At 40.9% G+C, this 17,823-nt stretch overlaps 1 protein-coding gene across 8 annotated transcripts in view; it reads left to right on the forward strand.

The window, feature by feature from the left end:
- STAU2 (staufen double-stranded RNA binding protein 2) overlaps positions 1-17,823 on the forward strand; it is a 282,793-nt gene that overhangs the window by 95,640 nt on the left and 169,330 nt on the right. For all 8 annotated transcript variants that reach the window (XM_056113368.1, XM_056113359.1, XM_056113351.1 and 5 more), the window contains 4 exons: positions 4,000-4,159; positions 5,701-5,808; positions 9,391-9,603; positions 10,403-10,540. In XM_056113368.1, coding sequence (XP_055969343.1) covers positions 4,000-4,159; positions 5,701-5,808; positions 9,391-9,603; positions 10,403-10,540 — 619 coding nt within the window. The remainder of the gene's footprint in view (positions 1-3,999; positions 4,160-5,700; positions 5,809-9,390; positions 9,604-10,402; positions 10,541-17,823) is intronic.

Genomic DNA, 17,823 nt, shown 5'->3' on the forward strand with positions numbered 1-17,823 from the left:
CCTATAAGCTCTCAGTCCAGGAGTAAACTTCTGCTCTCAGATTGTCTGCTTTAAGGTTTTACAGTGGAACCCGTTAAAATTAATGCATAAAGTTCAGTGGAGGCGGGAAAATTGGATTTTGTGGGATGCAAAGTGAAGATAGTTTGTGTTCATCATCTGAGTCTGCCAAAATGCCTTAAAGGGAACTTAAACAAGGCAGTAGTAGGAAATTTTGCACACCAGTACACTAGCTGTTGTACTAAAAGAGTGAGAGATACGGTTTTGTGTTTTAGAGATTGTAATTTTTAATGCTTCTGTAGACTGCATGCAGACTTTGCAGTAGTCTTTACTGAAAGTGGTTTTTTCCTCTTAAGACTTACACTCGAAATTAAAATGAGAGCATGGGAAGTAGCAAAAACTTCATTTAGTTGCTTTTGTTTCTTAAAATCATAGAGAATTGTGGTTCGAAAAAAATGGACTAATTTAAAAAAGCAACTTTTCTTTTTTTCTTTCATACTCTGGATTTCTCCACTGCATTTGACACTGCTGATTATCCCTTTCGCTGATGTTGTGTTGTAATTTCTTCTCTAACTCTGAGCCTCTTTCATCTCCTTCTCTGCTGTCTATTATTTCCCCTGTCTTTTGATCATGGACATGAATCAGTTCCCAGCCTTGGGCCCGCTCTCTTGCTTCCTTTACACTTTCAAGGTGCTTCTCCATACATATGGTTTCAATTATTGACTCCTAAATCTGCATCTTCAGCGTTGATCTACATGACTACATTTCTGGTCCTTCACCTTTAGGAAACCTTCACTGATTAGTCCCATCTGCCTTGTGAGTGTTGGGGAACTGGACAATGGGATCTGCCCAATTTACCTCTGTTGAATATACAGCATCGGCACTTGGATGTTCAGTAACTGTCTAAACTTCCTAGCATCTCAGTTGGTCTTCCTTTTGCTTCGATATAGATGTTTTCTTAGCTCTGGAGTGATACTTATGAGCTTATTTATTTATTTGTGGTTCCAGAGATTGAATTCAGGGCCCCACACAGGCCAAGCATGAATTCTACTGCTGAATGACAGACAGCCTTGGCCCTAGAGTGGCTTCTGAAGTTTCATTTCAGCATTGCAGTTACAAACGCACAGTTCCATTTAAATGATCATTTTAGTTTTGTGAACTTGTCTAACTTAGTAGTCTGATTTCTCAGTCATTTTACTTGACCTGTGAATAGCTTTTCAGCCCCTTCCTACTGCCAGTTAGGCCTTCAGGAAGGATCCATGCTTGCCTGTTCTCCTATCACTCCCTCCCATGGATTTCTTATCCTCTTGTGGCTGTAAATTCCATTTATCTATGGAAGATTTTCGAGTTTGATCTCTCCCTTGGGTCTCTTTCCTGGAGTCCAGACTCATACGTCTGCCTGGCCAGTCGACATCTCTAAGCCAGTGCTATATGTCTCACCCGTTCTTTCTTCATCAACTCAGTAAGTGGTTTATCTAGCTTCATGGTGCTCAGGTCAGAAACCCTGGGGTCATCCTTCACGCTGGTGACCCATAGATAGTTTTTGGGCAAGACCCTTCGTCTCTTCTTTTGGCACTCATCCAAAGTCCGGCGACTTTTTATCACTTTGACTGCTCCCAGCCTGGTCCAGGTGATTGTTGCCTTTCTCCTGAATCACAGTGAAACCTGGGAGGGCTCCTGTGGCATCACTAACCTTCAGCTTGTTCTCACAGCAGACTCTTCCAAGACAGAAGCCAGATCATGCAGTTCTCTGCTTAATGTCTTCTAGTGACTGACCACTTGGTGTCAGTCAGATCCATCACAGAGTTAATTCAGGAAATCCATAAGGAGTCTGGCCCTTCATCTCATCTTTAATCTCCCCTTCCCCCAACTCTATTTTGCAAAGCAGAAAAGTTTAGAATGATGTGAGGGGAGAGGGAGGGAGAAGGACCCATTACACAGACTTCTCCAGAGTGGAAATAAGCAAAGAAACGGAGACAAGTGAAATATATGTTCAAGGGAGTCTTTCCCCTCTCGATACCCTCAACTCAAACCAGAGGATCTTCCTCGGAACTGCTTTTAATAATATGCATGACATTGGCATGTTGCTGTCTTGGGGCTCTTGCCTTTATTGTGTTCATTCCTCAGTGCTGTGTTCTAAGCAAGAGAGAGGGTATAGTGGTTGCCTTGCGTGCAGCCAACCTGGGTTCAATCCCCAGCATCAACTGTGGTCCCCCAGCCTCGCCAGGAGTGATGCCCGAGGGCGGTGCTTGGAGTAAGGCCTGAGCACTGCCAGGTGTGGTCCAGTACCCCTTAGCCTCCATGCTTTATTTTCAGTCACTGAGAGGTTTCCTCTGTAACTTCAGATCTTGACATAACTCATTTTCTCAGTGACAGTCTCGCTAGCTTCCCTGTTTAAAACCTACCTCCCTGACAATTCTGAATCCTTCCCTCTTTCTCTATCTAACGCCTATCTCTAACATACGAGGTAGTATCCCCGTCATACCTGTTTTTGCTCAGTGACATACTCCTCTGTCACATGGGAAGCATGGCACACATAAAAAGGGATTAATAGATTTTGTTTGCATAGTTCTTCTTTCTTCTTAATTTCTGTGTTCTTCTCAAAACACCTTTGATTTCTTCACTTGTGCTTCATTGCAGCTTCCCAGTAGTGCAGTATCTTAGAAACCTACTTACTGCAGTATCAGAAACCTCCAAACATTCTTACCTTCAGCACATTGTTTTCTTATTTTTTGGGGGGAGGGTGTCGGGGCCTTCCCTGCTGGTGCTCAGGAACTGCTCCTATTTGATAGGCTGGCACTGACCTGGGAACTGCTCAGGGGCTGTGTGCTGTGCAGTACCAGAGATCAAACCTGGGCCTCCAGCATGCAGAAACCTGCACATTAGCCCTTGGAGTTCTCTACCTGGCGTGCACATTTTTCGTTAAGGTACTTTTCACTTAAGAGTTGGCTCAAAGTCCTTTCTTACCTCGAATCTAACCTCTTCATGACTTTGTAAGCTCCCTATTACTTTGGGCTAATAGCTCCATTTCTCTCCTCCTCTCCCATTTTTGATCATAACAGTTCAGCTAAAAAGCACAGTAATCTGTATGTGTTGTCGCCTAAATAGACTTGTTGTTCCTCACCCTTCATCAACAGACCACGTGGCACAATTCCCTTGGAATATGACTGAAAGTGTGAATCTTCAGGAAGTTTTTTTGGACATAATTTACTTTTACTATGTTATTTTTTCTTTAATGTTCTCATAGTATTTATTTTTTTTGTGGAGATCTGTATTCACTATTGTCTTTAAATACGTGGTTTCATATTTTATCTTTTCTGGTTTGTTGTTTGGGCTACACTAAGAGGTGCTCAGGGCTCACTCCTGACTCTGCATTCAGGGATCACTCTGGACAGACTTGGGGGACCTTACAGGGTGTTGGGATCCAAGCCAGGTTGGCTGTGTGCAAGACAAGCACTTAACTTCTGTACTCTCTCTCTGCTCTCCATGATTTTTCTCTTAAAAATACGTTTATGAGGGTTAAATTTTATTGGATTAGTAAGAGGTATGTTATATGTCTGAGTTCATCCCCAGAAGTGTGCAGTCCTGTGCTTGAGAACCACTGGAACAGAATCTGGTGGTGCTCTAGGGGTCATGTTGTGTTAGGGATTAAACAAAAGGGTTTTTTTTCTTTCCCTCTATGACTTAAGCCATATTCTTGACCCTGATATCCTTTTAAAGAAAACAGATATCAGTGGGCTGGGGCATTTGTCCACTGTGTGGGTTGCTGGCCTTGCATGTGGCCAACCTAAGTTCGATCCTTGGCACCACAGGTGGTTTCCCAAGCCTCACCAGGAGTGGTTCTGGAGCACAGAGACAGGAGGACTCCAGGAGAAAGGCTGGAGCACTGCTGGGTGTGGTCCAGAAAACCAAAAGGAAAAGAAGAAAAGAACAAACAAATCTTACTAATGGTTATGGAGTGATTTTACTGAACTAATTGATACCGTTATTCTGTTATTTTAGATATCATTGCCCTATGCCCAAGATCTTTTACGTTCAGCTGACTGTAGGAAATAATGAATTTTTTGGGGAAGGAAAGACTCGACAAGCTGCTCGACACAACGCTGCCATGAAAGCTCTTCAAGCCCTGCAGAATGAGCCCATCCCGGAGAAGTCCTCTCAGGTGTGGTACAGCAGCATGCCTGCTTCCTCTGGACGCATCTCATTGCCGTTACTGAGGCGTGACAAGCAAACACATTTTTGTAAATAAAAAGACACTTTCTTGAATTCGGAAAGAATACTAGAATGGTGATCTACCAGGTTTTGCTTCTTAGATCACCTCTTAGTGAGACTCATGTACATGTTTCATGTTTCTGCTAGGATCAGCTTGACTTAAAAAATTTTGGCTCACCTACAGACTTTTTTTCAGTTTTTTTTTAAGGGGTAAGGGTCACACCACCGATGCTCAGGAATTACTCCTGGAAGTGCTTAGGGATTATATGGGATGCCAGGGATTGAACCTGGCTCAGCTGCGTGCAAGACACACACCCCACCCACTGTACTGTCTGTTCCCTCCCCCTCACCTATGGACTTGATCTATAAGTCAGACTTTTTGCATGTGCTCAATGATGAGAAATAGCTTTCATTCATCTTGAAGTTAATGCTACATTTATTTAGCACTGATTACTTTGTGTTAATCTAGAAATTTTCATGGATTTTTCAGTCCTATTTTCACAAAGGAAGATAATGAGGCTAGTCCTAGGTAGTTTTGCCTCTTCCTCTGACTTTGGCTACTTTATGATTTAAAAGTGGTACCTTCATCTTAGGTATGTCTTGTAAGTCACCTTCTTAAGTTCTCTGCTTAGTTACATCAAATTGTATGACTCAAAATTCTGCAGTACTGGGCTGGAGTGATAGTACAGTGGGTAGGGCATTTGCCTTGCACGTGACCGACCTGGGTTTGATTCCCAGCATCCCATATGGTCCCCCGAGCACCTCCAGGAGTAATTCCTGAGTGCAAAGCCAGGAGGAACCCCTGAGCATCGCTGAGTGTAACCCAAAAAGAAAAAACAAAAACAAACAAAATTCTACAGTGCTTTTTTTCTCCAAATGTGTTTCTTTCTCCCTTTAATATTTATCTTAATCATGGACTTAAGTACATTTTCTTGCATAATTTTATTAAGACTTAGCCACGTCTCTCTTTTTTAGTAGGTATTAAGCTTATTGACATCAGGAGTGTTCGTTATTTATCTTTAATACTTAGACTATGGTCAGCATATATAAAGCCCTCCAGAAATATGTTAAATTGGTGAATAAATGAATTGATGCCAGAGCCATATAAGTTCCAAAAATTCTGGCTTGCATCTCACAGTCTTTCTACAGTTTATTATTCATAATGATATCAGTATAAAGTGTATGTAGTCTGTGTATAGGGATAGAGATTTCTAAAGAGAATTAGATATAGGATGCAATATACTCAGATTAGTGTATGGATGTGTAACATTTCCACATTCAGCATTTATTCTTCTACTGTGAAGAACAACCTTAAAAACTAAATTACAAAAAGGCATGCAGCAAATGCCTTAAATACTGCGGTCACTGAAATCTACAAGCCACTCTTTGGTTTGCTGTTTCTTGCTATATTTTAGATCCATTTGTTTGTAAAATGCATGTTAAGTTTGTAACAAGTGAAGATTCAGTATCATCTCCCTTTTTTAAATTTAGAATGGCGAATCAGGAAAAGAAATGGATGATGACAAAGATGCAAATAAATCTGAGATCAGCTTAGTGTTTGAAATTGCTCTGAAGCGAAATATGCCTGTCAGTTTTGAGGTACGTACTGAGTTAAGTACTCATATTCCAATCCCTGTTTCCCTACCTAAATAAGCACATTTAACATGTACAGTAGGATCTTGAAAGTGTTAATGTATTTAAAAAAATCTTATTGAGGTACTTGATTTACAATATTGTAAATGATGGTGTCATGCAGTTAATAGAGTTTCCTTTCTTTGTCATTTTATTTATGGTTTACACGTTGTTCATGATAATTTGTTACATTCAATATTCTGACACCAATCCCACTACCATTGAACCTTCCCACCATCATTATTTCCAATTTTCCCAACCACCCCTTTGCTTGCGCCTGTAACAGGACTTAAATAATTTATTTTACATTGCTTGTTATATGTAATTTGCTAATAGAATGATCAAAAAGTGTTTCCTTAGAAGAAGTTAGTGAAGATTGTTGTATCTCACCACGGAGCCATTAAGCCCTTGCATATGAGATTACTAAGATGTTGTTAAAGGTTGAGCCTTCTGTGCTTATATTTTGTTCATTGAGATTGGTTGCGTTCTACATAACATCCCATCCAATTTGGGATGCTACTCTGAAATATCAGTGTTGTAGAGCTTGAGATGTTGTGTGTCTATGGTTGCGGCCGCACGTTCCAGGAAGTCCAAAATTTTTAATGGGGTGATACAGCTAGAGTTAAATTTTCATTTTTATTTGTTTTACTTTTTGGGTCACACCTGGCTGATGCTCAAGGATTACTCCTGGCTCTGCCCTCAGGAATTACTCCTGGCATTGCTCGAGGGACCATATGGGATGCTGGGGATCAAACCCAGGCTGCCCGGGTACAAGGCAAATGTCCTCCCCGGTGTACTATCACTCCGGTCCCTGGAGTTAAATTTTTAACTGGGTAGTGGCTTTGGGGCGTGTGCATGACTGCTGGACCTTTTGGGAGTACATCGAGATGTGGGGAGGTGGCCCACCCCAGACTCTGGGAAAGCCTGGAGGTACCAGTCATAAAATCTGCATACCTGAGGTTTTCAACAGATTAATTTCTGAAAGAGGCTTGTCCCGAGCCGTGGGTCGGGCCGGGAGGATAGCATCAGTTACGAAGTGTGGAGGGTTTTGGCTGTTGAGTATTTGTTTGGGTGGGCGCTGGAGTCACCTGCCTCTCTTATTATGACTCAGCTTGTGCGGAGTCTGGAAGAATCTCTCAGTTAATATATTTTCTTAAGTTCAAGCAACTCTGTCTTGAAATTATATAGGTAATGGGGAATATAGAACTTTGAATTTCATGAATTTGTTCTAAAACCTTTAGCTTTCTTGTTTTAAGCCATTTTTGCATTGAACCAATATCGAGTATTTGAATTTTTAATCATAAAATTTCTATCTTGATGTTTTTTGTTTGGGGGCAACATCCAGCACCCAGCAGTGCTTGGGGTTTACTCCTGGCTCTGTGCTCAGGGGTCACTCCTGGTGAGCTGTGGGGAGCATCTAGAATCTCAGGGATCAAACTCGGGTCAGCCATGTGTAAGGCAAGTACCCTACCTGTTGTACTATTGCTCTGGCCCCTAAAATTTGTTATCTTAGTGAAAGACAATTTGGAGTAGTACTCTCTCTTAATAAGATCAGATTGGAAATATTAAAATTAATGTTTGGTAACACATTTATTAATAACAAATTTCTTCTGAGTTTAAGAGGTAGTAGCACTGTAGAACTGTCCTCCCATTGTTCATCAATTTGCTCGAGCAGGCACCAGTAACATCTCCATTTTGAGACTTGTTACTGTTACTGGCATATTGAATACATCACGGGTAGCTTGCCAGACTTTGCCATGTGGGTGGGATACTCTCTGTAGTACAGTAGATAAAATGCTTGCCTTGCATGTGGCCAACCCAGGTTCAGTCTTCGATACCCCATAAAGTCCCTTGAACAAGCCAGGAGTGATCCCTGACTACACAGCCAAGAGTGAGCCCTGAAGAAAGTAACACTATAACTAGGTAACAACACAACACAACACAACACAACACTGTCCTCCTGTTGTTCATCGATTTTGTTTGAGTGGGCCCAGTAATGTCTCCATTTTGAGACTTCTTGTTACTATGTTTGGCATATCGAATACGTCACGGGTAGCTTGCCAGGCTTTGCCGTGCGGGCGAGATACTCTCGGTAACTTGCCAGGCTTTCCAAGAGGGGCGGAGGAATCGAACCCAGCTCTGCCAGTCTGGCTGTGCACAAGGAAAATGCCCTACCTGCTGTGCTATTGCTCCAGCCCAAATGTCACAAAATAGTTATAGAATTTTGTGGAATCTAACAGAGGAAAAATTCTAAATGGGTTTCTTCTAGTAAAGAGTCATTGATTTTGCAACTCAGATATATAGAACAACTTCTTTTCCTCCTTCTTTTCCTTCTCCTTTTCCTTCTCAGGATCACTCCTGGCGGACTCAGGGGTGTGTGGAATACCTGTGATCAAACCTGGGTTGACTTCATGCAAGCTGTTGCTTTGCTCCCTATTTAGGTTTCTTCTAAGTTATGATTCTAACAGCTTAGGTTATCTGATTTCTCAACCTGTGGTATATTAAAAGCAGCAAAATGAAGTAGGCAGGATGAACTATTGGTCCCAGCAAGAAATGATAGGGAAATACTAAGAGCCTATTAAAAGTAATTTTGCATGTTTGCACACACACGCACAGACACTCTCTCTCTCTCTCTCTCTCTCTCTCTCGGTGGTGCTCATGAGACCATATGGGATGCCAGGGACCAAACCTATGTTGGCCTTGTGCAAGGCAAGCACCCTACCTGCTGTACTATCACTTTAGCCCCGGCATCAGTGAATTTCCTAAAGATTTTATTTCAGGGACCCATGGTTTACAGTCCTGTTAATGGTAGGCACGTCTTGTGTAAAACCCTCCACCGGTGTCTGCTTCCTTCCGCAATTGTTCTGTGCCCACATTCCTCCAGCCCCCCACGTTCTGAAGCTTTTCACTGAAGACCAGGCCTCAGTTTCTGTTGACAGACATCACTCTAGGTCTCATTTGATGCTTGTGATGGTGATCTGAATTTAGAAAACATTCTGCAGTATTACTTAGCTTTTGTCAGGAAAGTAGATGCTTTGTTTCATTGCATGGTTCTTTATTTCTTTTTGGAGAGCCTCCCAGGTAGTCCTGGAGCCATGAGGTCTACACTCAGTATTCAGGAGGCCATGTGATGCTAAGGATTATTGTTTTTTTAAAAAAATTTATTTATTTTCGGGACCAGAATGGGCTGGAGTGATAGCACAGCGGGTAGGGCGTTTGCCTTGCACGAGGCCGACCTGGCCGACCTGAGTTCGATTCCTCCGCCCCTCTCGGAGAGCCCGGCAAGCTACCGAGAGTATCTCGCCCGCACGGCAAAGCCTGGCAAGTTCCCCATGGCGTATTTGATGTGCCAAAAACAGTAACAACAAGTCTCATAATGGAGACGTTACTGGTGCCCACTCAAGCAAATCAATGAACAACGGGGCAGCAGTGCTACAGTGCTACAATTCTCAATAATTTTAATCTTGATTTTTTTGGGGAGTGGAATATTAAGAAGAACAGATCACAAGTAATTGGTGTGCTACTTAATATCTTACTTTGGTTTAATAGGTAATTAAAGAAAGCGGACCACCGCATATGAAGAGCTTTGTTACTCGAGTGTCAGTGGGAGAGTTCTCTGCAGAAGGAGAGGGAAATAGTAAAAAACTCTCCAAGAAGCGCGCTGCTACTACGGTCTTACAGGAGCTCAGGAAACTTCCGCCTCTTCCTGTGGTTGAAAAGCCAAAACTATTTTTTAAAAAACGCCCCAAAACAATAGTCAAGGTAAGTGAAACTTGTGGACACCAGCCGCAGGTTGGAGATAATAATAAATGAATCAGTCAGCTTGGAGATAAAGTCTCCATTATTCTTCTCCTCTCTCACATTTTGTTTTTTAGGTATTCAGTTACTTCCAGAATAAGTAGGGCTTTATTACTAATCAGTATTATGTTTATCCCACTGTTTGTTTATCTGTTCATTCTTTGGTGGATATTTGGACTGTTCCTGGTTTGGAGTATTATAAATAAAACTACTGTAAATATTTGTGTGTAAGATACATGCTCTTGCATTTATTTTTTTTGCTTTTTTCTTTGGGAAAATATTTATGAATGAATGAGCCACTTGGTAGGCATATATTCAGCATTTTGAGTAATTGATACTTGTTTTTAAAGTGATTGTATCATTTTGCATAATCATGCAAGGACTTTAGATGCCGTCCGTACTTACTAACACAAATATAATGCTTATTTTCACTTACTCTGTTTCAGTTGTATTGGCATCTCCTTGCAGCTTCAATTTATAGTTCCTCAGTTTCTAATGATACTGACCATTTTTTTATGTATTTTGTAATACATGAAACTTGATGAAGGGTTGATTATCTAATTACTTATTGATAATATCTCTGAGTCCTTAATCTCACAAAAGTCTTAGTTTCAAATTTATTTTGTGGTTTTCTTTTATAAATCTTTATAAGTGACTCATTCAACTTCACCAGGGGAGATGGGGGAAATCCACAGTTTCCTTAAAGATGCAATAACAGATTTTACAAGAATAATCTAAAAATTCTTTCAATATTACTTTTTAGGCTGGACCAGAGTATGGTCAAGGAATGAACCCCATTAGTCGCCTGGCTCAGATTCAGCAGGCCAAAAAGGAGAAGGAGCCAGATTATGTGCTGCTTTCGGAAAGAGGAATGCCTCGACGTCGGGAATTTGTCATGCAGGTACTGTATTTCTATAAAAATTTCTATAAAAATAAAAATATATTTCGAAGGTTGTTTTTTAGCTACTATGTTAAACGAGGGGGAAAAAAAGCCAGGTTAGAATAGAGATAATGGGCAAAGATAAATTGGGAATTAATAACAAAGTAAAAGTGCTCACGGTTAGAGCATTCAGTTCCTCTCTGTCCTCCTGAGCAGACAATTCAGGTGTCCAGGTCGTGTTAACCTGGCCAGCGTGGAGTCTGGAAGGCACTCTTCACTCACACAGGTTACTTAGCACAGAGTTTATCGGTTAGAAAGCTTATCTCGAATTTATTCCCATTAGAATTTGCAGCCGGAGTCTATTAGCTCCTGGCAGTTGTAGACAAATGGAATTAGAAACAAAATTTAGAAGGATGAACGTCGTAGGTGGAACAGAGCCAAGAGTATGAACTTGGGCTTATCAGGAAAAATAAGAAAAAAGAGCTAGCTGGCTACTTAATATGAGGAGGACTGAGGGAACTGGAATTGCTGAGAAATCTAACTGCTGCCTTAGGTAGCCAAGAAAACTGAAGGATGTTTGCCAGCAGGTTAGCAGTTGGGCAGGAACTAGGATTCAGGTAGCGTTCTCAAGATGTTCTTTGTCTCAACAGATCCTATTTATCTTCATTTGTCAACTGTCCAGTCTTGAAGAAACTTTTCATTTTTTTAAATCAGGAAAATGACAAACTAATAAAGATGGATATATTAAATAGTTTACAAAATTGTGTAATGCACTTTCAATATTATACAAATACTAAAATAAGGGGCCAGAGAGCTAGTACAGTGGTCAGGGTACTTGCTTTGCATGCACCCCACCTGGATTTGATCCAGACCATCCCGTGTGGTCCTTTGAGCCTTACCAAGTATGGTCCCTGAGCACAACTGGATGTGGCCCAAAAAGTGAAAGAAAAAAATATAACAAAAAGAAACAAATATAAATAAAATTTAAGTTATACTTAATGTTATACTTAATTGGACTATCAATTATCAGTCCTGCATCCCTCCCTCCCTCCTTTCCTGCCTTCCTCCCTCCATTTCTCCTTCCCTCCCTCCCTTTCTCCTCCCCTCACTACTCCTCTCCCCTTCCCACCCCCCTCCCCTTTCCTCCTTCCCTTCATCCATTCATCCCTCTCTCTCTTCCTCCCTTCTTCCCTTTCTCCCTCCCTCCCTTCCTTACCTACCTAACTTCTCCCCTTTCCTTCCTGTTGCCTCGAGACAGCCATGTGCCACACATGCTTGAGTGTGCTACACATGCCTTGCAATGCGCGCACACATGGCCTGGTGCTCACCAGGAGTTGGACTCATCTAGTCGTGCTTGTGTCCATTCTGGTCGTAGTGCTCTCCAGGGCCTACATTTGTGCTCACTAGGCCATCATGTTCCTGGTGGTGATACTCACACATCATTAATTGTGGTGCTTGCACAAACTTACTGAATATCCAAGCTCACACACTTGGTGGCAGTTTTAGGGACCCCAGACAGCAGAGCTGTGGGAGAACATTTGGTGCATGTGAGAGGCACAGGAGATTGGGTTCATGATCTCATGCTTTCGAGGTTGTTTTTTTTTTAAGTTTTATTGAGTCACCGTGAGATAGTAACAAGCTATTATGTTTGGGTTACAATCACACAGTGATCAAACATTCATCCCTTCACCAGTGCACATTTCCCACCACCGATATCCCCGGTATACCCCCCCTTTCCCACCCTCCCCCTGCCTCCATGGCAGACATAATTACCCATACTCTCTCTCTCTACTTTTGGGTATTATGATTTGCAGTACAGACCTTGAGAGGTTATCATGTTTGGTCCTTTTTTCTACTTTCTGCACACATCTCCCATCCCGACTGATTCCTCCAGCCATCATTTTCTTAGTGATCCCTTCTCTATGCCAGCTGCCTTCTCCCCTTTGCTCATGAGGCAGGCTTCCAGCTATGGAGCAATCTATATGTCCCATGCATCTACTATCCTTAGGTGTCAGCCTCATGTTATGTTATTTTATACTCCACAGATGAGTGCAGTCCTTCTATGTCTGTCCCTCTCTTTCTGACTCATTTCACTTAGCATGATACTCTCCATGTCTATCCATTTATAAGCAAAGTTCATGACTTCATCTCTTCTGACAGCTGCATAGTATTCCATTGTGTAGATGTACACCACGCGCACCCAAAGCTGAACCGTTTTGGGCTTTCGACGTTTTAGCCACTGAGCTATTTCCCAGGCCCCTGACAAGTATTTATAAACTGATGACCATGTGAGAGACATTTAGTCATCCAAGCATAGTAAGTCACACCGATGAACTCTTCATGCATGACTAGCTTTATCTTCTTTTCTCCTAGTTCTGTGGTGTGTTTATAATATAACCTTAGTAAACCTTTGAATTATATTTGCTGCTTACCAGCTTATTGATAGCTGGAATGGTTGACTTTTGTTGGAGGTGTCCCTTTGCTAGGAAGTCATAGACAAACCACTGGGCGCCTGGCTAGATGGAGAAGGGGAATTCTTCCTGTCAGTAAACACATTGACTGGTCTCTTTAGGAGAGACTATTTTCACTTCATTAGCATATAGTCACTTCTTTTTTTTAATTGTTAACTTTGAAGTGTTTGAGAAGGCATTCCCTGGACTCCAAAACCTGAAAGAAAAAAGTGCATCTAAGTTTTAGACGTGCCTTAGGGACATAAACTGGCTTTGACACCATTGAGCATTTCCTCCCCTCCCCCCCATGGGTATATTGAGTACCACTTTTGAAAGAGGAATTTAGAGTGTGTTAGTCCAGCTTCCATTTTATGGGTATTCATAAACATTTTAGTCAAACAGGAACATTTGACTATGCTTTTTAAATGTTTTCTTGATGAATTCATTTTTCCCCCCTTTTGGAAAGTCCCCATGGAATAATTACAATATTGCAACCATTTTATCAAAGGCTTGCTTATAAACAACCTAAGTCCTATTGTAATTGGGTATAATTTGAAATGGAAGTAAAGTGTCTCAAGGTAAAATGTTTATATAAGTCTGTCACCAAAATTTGAGTAAGTTTGTGTGTTATAAGATAGATGCAGTTCCTTATACTGATTACTAAATAACCAAGAGAAATCTCCGATGTCATTTACTTGAATATTTAGATCCAGAACAAATTTCTTAAAGTTTGTTTTTTAGAGAGGGATATTTTAAGTTTTCAAGGAGAAAATTGTAACAAAATACCATATCAGCACATTTTATTATTATATTTCATGTGATGTTAATTTTTTCCCACTGTGATTAAGCTCTTTGGTTGTGTTAAAAAATTTAAAAAGCAAATTTCACCAATTTTAGTTGTGATGCAGTGAAGAGTAATGAATTGACCACAGTACTGAACTAACAGTTGTATATTGACTTTCTTTAAGAGTTATTTGATGTTCCTTTTTAAATGTAGAATGCAGTATGAACATTATTTTATAATTAAAGTTTTTCAATGTGAGTATTTTTGTAATGGTTTAAATTATAGTTATACATTGTGCTAAATTTAATTTTTACATCCGCAGTTTTAGAAGTTATAATTGATGTATAACGTGATAATTATTTAAAGTACTTTGATACTTGAATATATTGCAAATGATAAGCATAATAAGTTTAGTTAACATCATCACCTGGTGTATTAACATTTTTTTCCTTTGTGGGGGGTATGGCTCAGTGGTAGAGCACGTGTCTTGATTGTGTAAGGCGTGGACTTTGATTCATGAAATTTCAGGGGGAAAAAATGCAGTTTCTTGTGATGGGGACAATTAGGGTCTGCTCTCCTATCAACCTCCAAGGGTTGTGTACTGCAGTGTAACAGTGTAATGTAAATGTAATGTAAAACTATGCTTCACATTATATTCAGCATTTGCTTCTCTTATATTAGAAATTTGTGTCTTTTGATCTCATTTTATCATCACCACCATCTCAGTTCTTAGCAGCTGCAAATCTGTTCTAGATATCTGAGTTCAGGCTTTAGATGTAAGAGAGATCATATAGTTTTGTCTTTGCGTTTACTCAGAACATTAATCAGAACATAATAAGTTTACAACAGTTTGTTTTAGGTAAAAAACTCCTTAACTTTGAACACATTCCAAACTTTACATATTTTTTATTCCTTTTCCATATTTCATGTTGTTTGATACTCCATATTACACCTTGATGTGTGATGTGTGTATCACTTAACTAATTATTAGAGCTTTAGTTAATGTTAATACATTTGGCTGTTAATGTCTTTTCATGCTTGTTTTATATGTGATTGATCCTTTACAATATAATTGCCTTTACCAGAATGCCTTTTAAAAATTTTATTTTATGTGTCCTTTTATTTCTGGTAATGCCACTTATTTTCAGTTGAAAGAAGTTCTGTGTATATTTCTTGCAAAGCCAGTTTAGTGATGATGAATTCGTTTTGTCCTTTGCTTATTTGGGAAATAGTTCATCTTATCTCACCCTTATTTCTGAATGTTTACCTTGATTAGTAAAGAATTCTTGGTTGGAACTTTATTTTCTTTTTTTGTTTCATTTTGTTTTGTTTTTTCCTCTTTCAGAGTCACACCTGGTAATGCTCAGGGTTACTTGCTCTTAACTCTGTACGCAGGAATTACTCCTGGAGATGCTCAGGGGACCATATGGGATGCTTGGGATAGAACCTGGGTCAGTCATGTGCAAGGCAAACGCTCTACCCACTGTACTCTCTCTCCAGCTCCCAGGAACTTTATTTCCTTTGAGCACTTTGATGATATTCCACAGTCTCTTCTGCCCTCTATTTTTTTTAAAAACTTTTATTTCATTATTTTAAAGTTGTTCACAATGATTTATTGCATTCAGCATTCCAGCACCAATCCCACTGCCATTACACCTTCTCACCACCATTATTTCCCGTTTTCCCATCTGTCACCCAAGTCTGCCCCAATTAGCAGGTCCTGAATAATTGATTTTATATTACTTATTATGAACAATTCGCTAGAAAAGATCAAAAAAGTTTTCCTTAGAAGAAAATGTGTTGTCTCTCACCCTGGAACCATTGAGCCTTTGTAGATGAGATTATGAACATGTTGTTACAGGTTAAGCCTTGGGTGTAAAATTTTCTTAATCGAGATGGATTGCCTTCTACTTTATATCCCATCCAATGTGGTGTGCTGCTTCTGGTATATCAGTGGTTTAGAGTATGAGGTGTTGCTCCAGGAATTCTAAAATTTTGAATTGGGTGATACAGCTGGAGTTAACATTTTAATAGGGTGCTGACTTTGGGATCCAGAAACATCTCTGCAGCTTGTCGATCTCTGGATCGTATGCCCTCTACATTTTTGTTGAAAAAAAGGTTTTCTTTGCACTTTTTATTTTTGATAGCAGTGGGGATGGAAAAATTGGGTACACTTGATGTTTCTCGTTTGTTTTTGTGTTATACCCTGCTGTTCTCAATTTACTGGTGCTGCTGCACGCTTCACTCCTGGCAGGAATGGAAGACCATAGGGGGTGCTGGGGATCGAACCTGGACCAGCAGCGTGCAAGGCAAGCGCCCTACCCACTGGACTATCATTCCAACCCCTTCTTTCCACTTTTAACATCCTCTCTGTGTCTTTAATTTTGTCATTTTAATTAACAGTGCTTCATGGCAGAGATCTCTTTGGATTCCTTTTTTTTTTAAAGTATAGAATTATTATTATTTTTTTCCCCTTTATTTTATTTTATTTTTTTTAAAGTTGTAGATTTACAATTTTTTGTGCTTTGGTTTCAATTATACAATGATCAGATACCCATCCCTCCACCAGTGCCCATTTTCCACCACCATGGATAATATCCCTCCCACCCCCATCCCCCCATCCCCCCTGTCTGGATTCCTTTTAACTCGATTTCTCTGTGGATATCTTTCTCCTGCTCCAGATTGGGCCATCATTTGTTGAAATGAGTTTTTCTGATCCTTTCTTCTGCTGAGATACTTAAAATGCAAATATTACTTTGGGTGTTGTCCTGCAGGTCCCTTAACGTCCCTTCGCTTTTTGTGACAGCGTCCCTAGCCATGCACTCCAGGGAGCCCGCTGAGATGCTCACACATTTGAAGCTTGTCCTCCTGTCTCTTGAACCATCTCCCTGGCCACATCATCACTTTTCAGAATTCTTTTTTATTTTCCTCCGATCTGGATGAGTTCCATTGCTTTCTCTTCCAGCTCACTTGTCTGCTCAACTGCTTTATTTGTTCTGCTCTTGGACAGCTCCGTTATACATTTGAGGTTTATTATTGTATTCTTCATCTCTGTAACTTCTGTTTGAATCTTTCTTAATTTTGGGGCAGGAGGGTCATACTGGGGGAGTTCGGTCCACATCTGGCTGTGCTCACAGTTCACTCCTGGCAGTACACAGGGAACCCTAAACGGTGCTGAGATCAAGCTGGGGTTGGCCACGGGCAGAGCATGTACCTTAACCCTGTCCGATCTCTCTGGCCTCAATCATTCTCATTTTATTTGAGTCATATATTTTTCTCAGAAATTGGTGGCCATCTTAGCCATTAATTTGTACCGTTTGTTTGTTTTATTCTGGGCCACACCCACAGGGTCTCAGTGGCTACTCCTGGCTCTATGCTTGGGGGTTGCCGGTCGAGGTGCTGGGGCTTGAACCCATGCCCCTGCATATGAAACATGTTCATCCAGCCTGGCTGTTACTTTGAGCTCTTAATTAGGTGTTTCACTGTTATTATTCCATCACACTCTTTTTTTCAGAGTTTCATAACTTGCTTTTTTTTTTCCATTTAGATACATTTCTCTTTCTTCCCTCTCTTGCCTGATCCTCTTTTGCTTGCTTTGGCATTGCCAGCTCTGCTCTCTTTTCTGGTTCGGAAGGAATGGGTGGTCTTGTGCAGCCTGCTCTGTGGAGACCTGTGGCTGCTGTCTCAGCTCTGTGCTCCAGGTGCTCTGGGGATTGTATTTGCCCCGATGCTGTGCCAGTGCAACATGTATGTGAGTTTATTAGGCTGGGCTGGGGCAGCATAGTTGGTGGCACAATTAAGAACACAACTGATGGGCTGGATGGGCATTAGTGCAGACCCATGCGAGCCACTATGCCCTTTCACTGTTCACTGGGAGCCTCTCTTGGCATGCCTGTCTTGGCGTTACATGTATGGCTCTAGGGCATCAGTGACCTGTGACTGCTCTTAACAGTGTTTGGTAGTGCTGTGGACTTGGGGTTTGGATGCCAAGCAGTGGATGCTGCAGGGCACTAGGCTGTGTGTAATGTGTGTGTGTGTGTGTGTGTGTGTGTGTGTGTGTGTGTATTGGC

Source organism: Sorex fumeus, unplaced genomic scaffold, assembly GCF_029834395.1.
Source record: "Sorex fumeus unplaced genomic scaffold, SorFum_2.1 ptg000002l, whole genome shotgun sequence".
Classification (NCBI taxonomy): Eukaryota; Metazoa; Chordata; class Mammalia; order Eulipotyphla; family Soricidae; genus Sorex; species Sorex fumeus.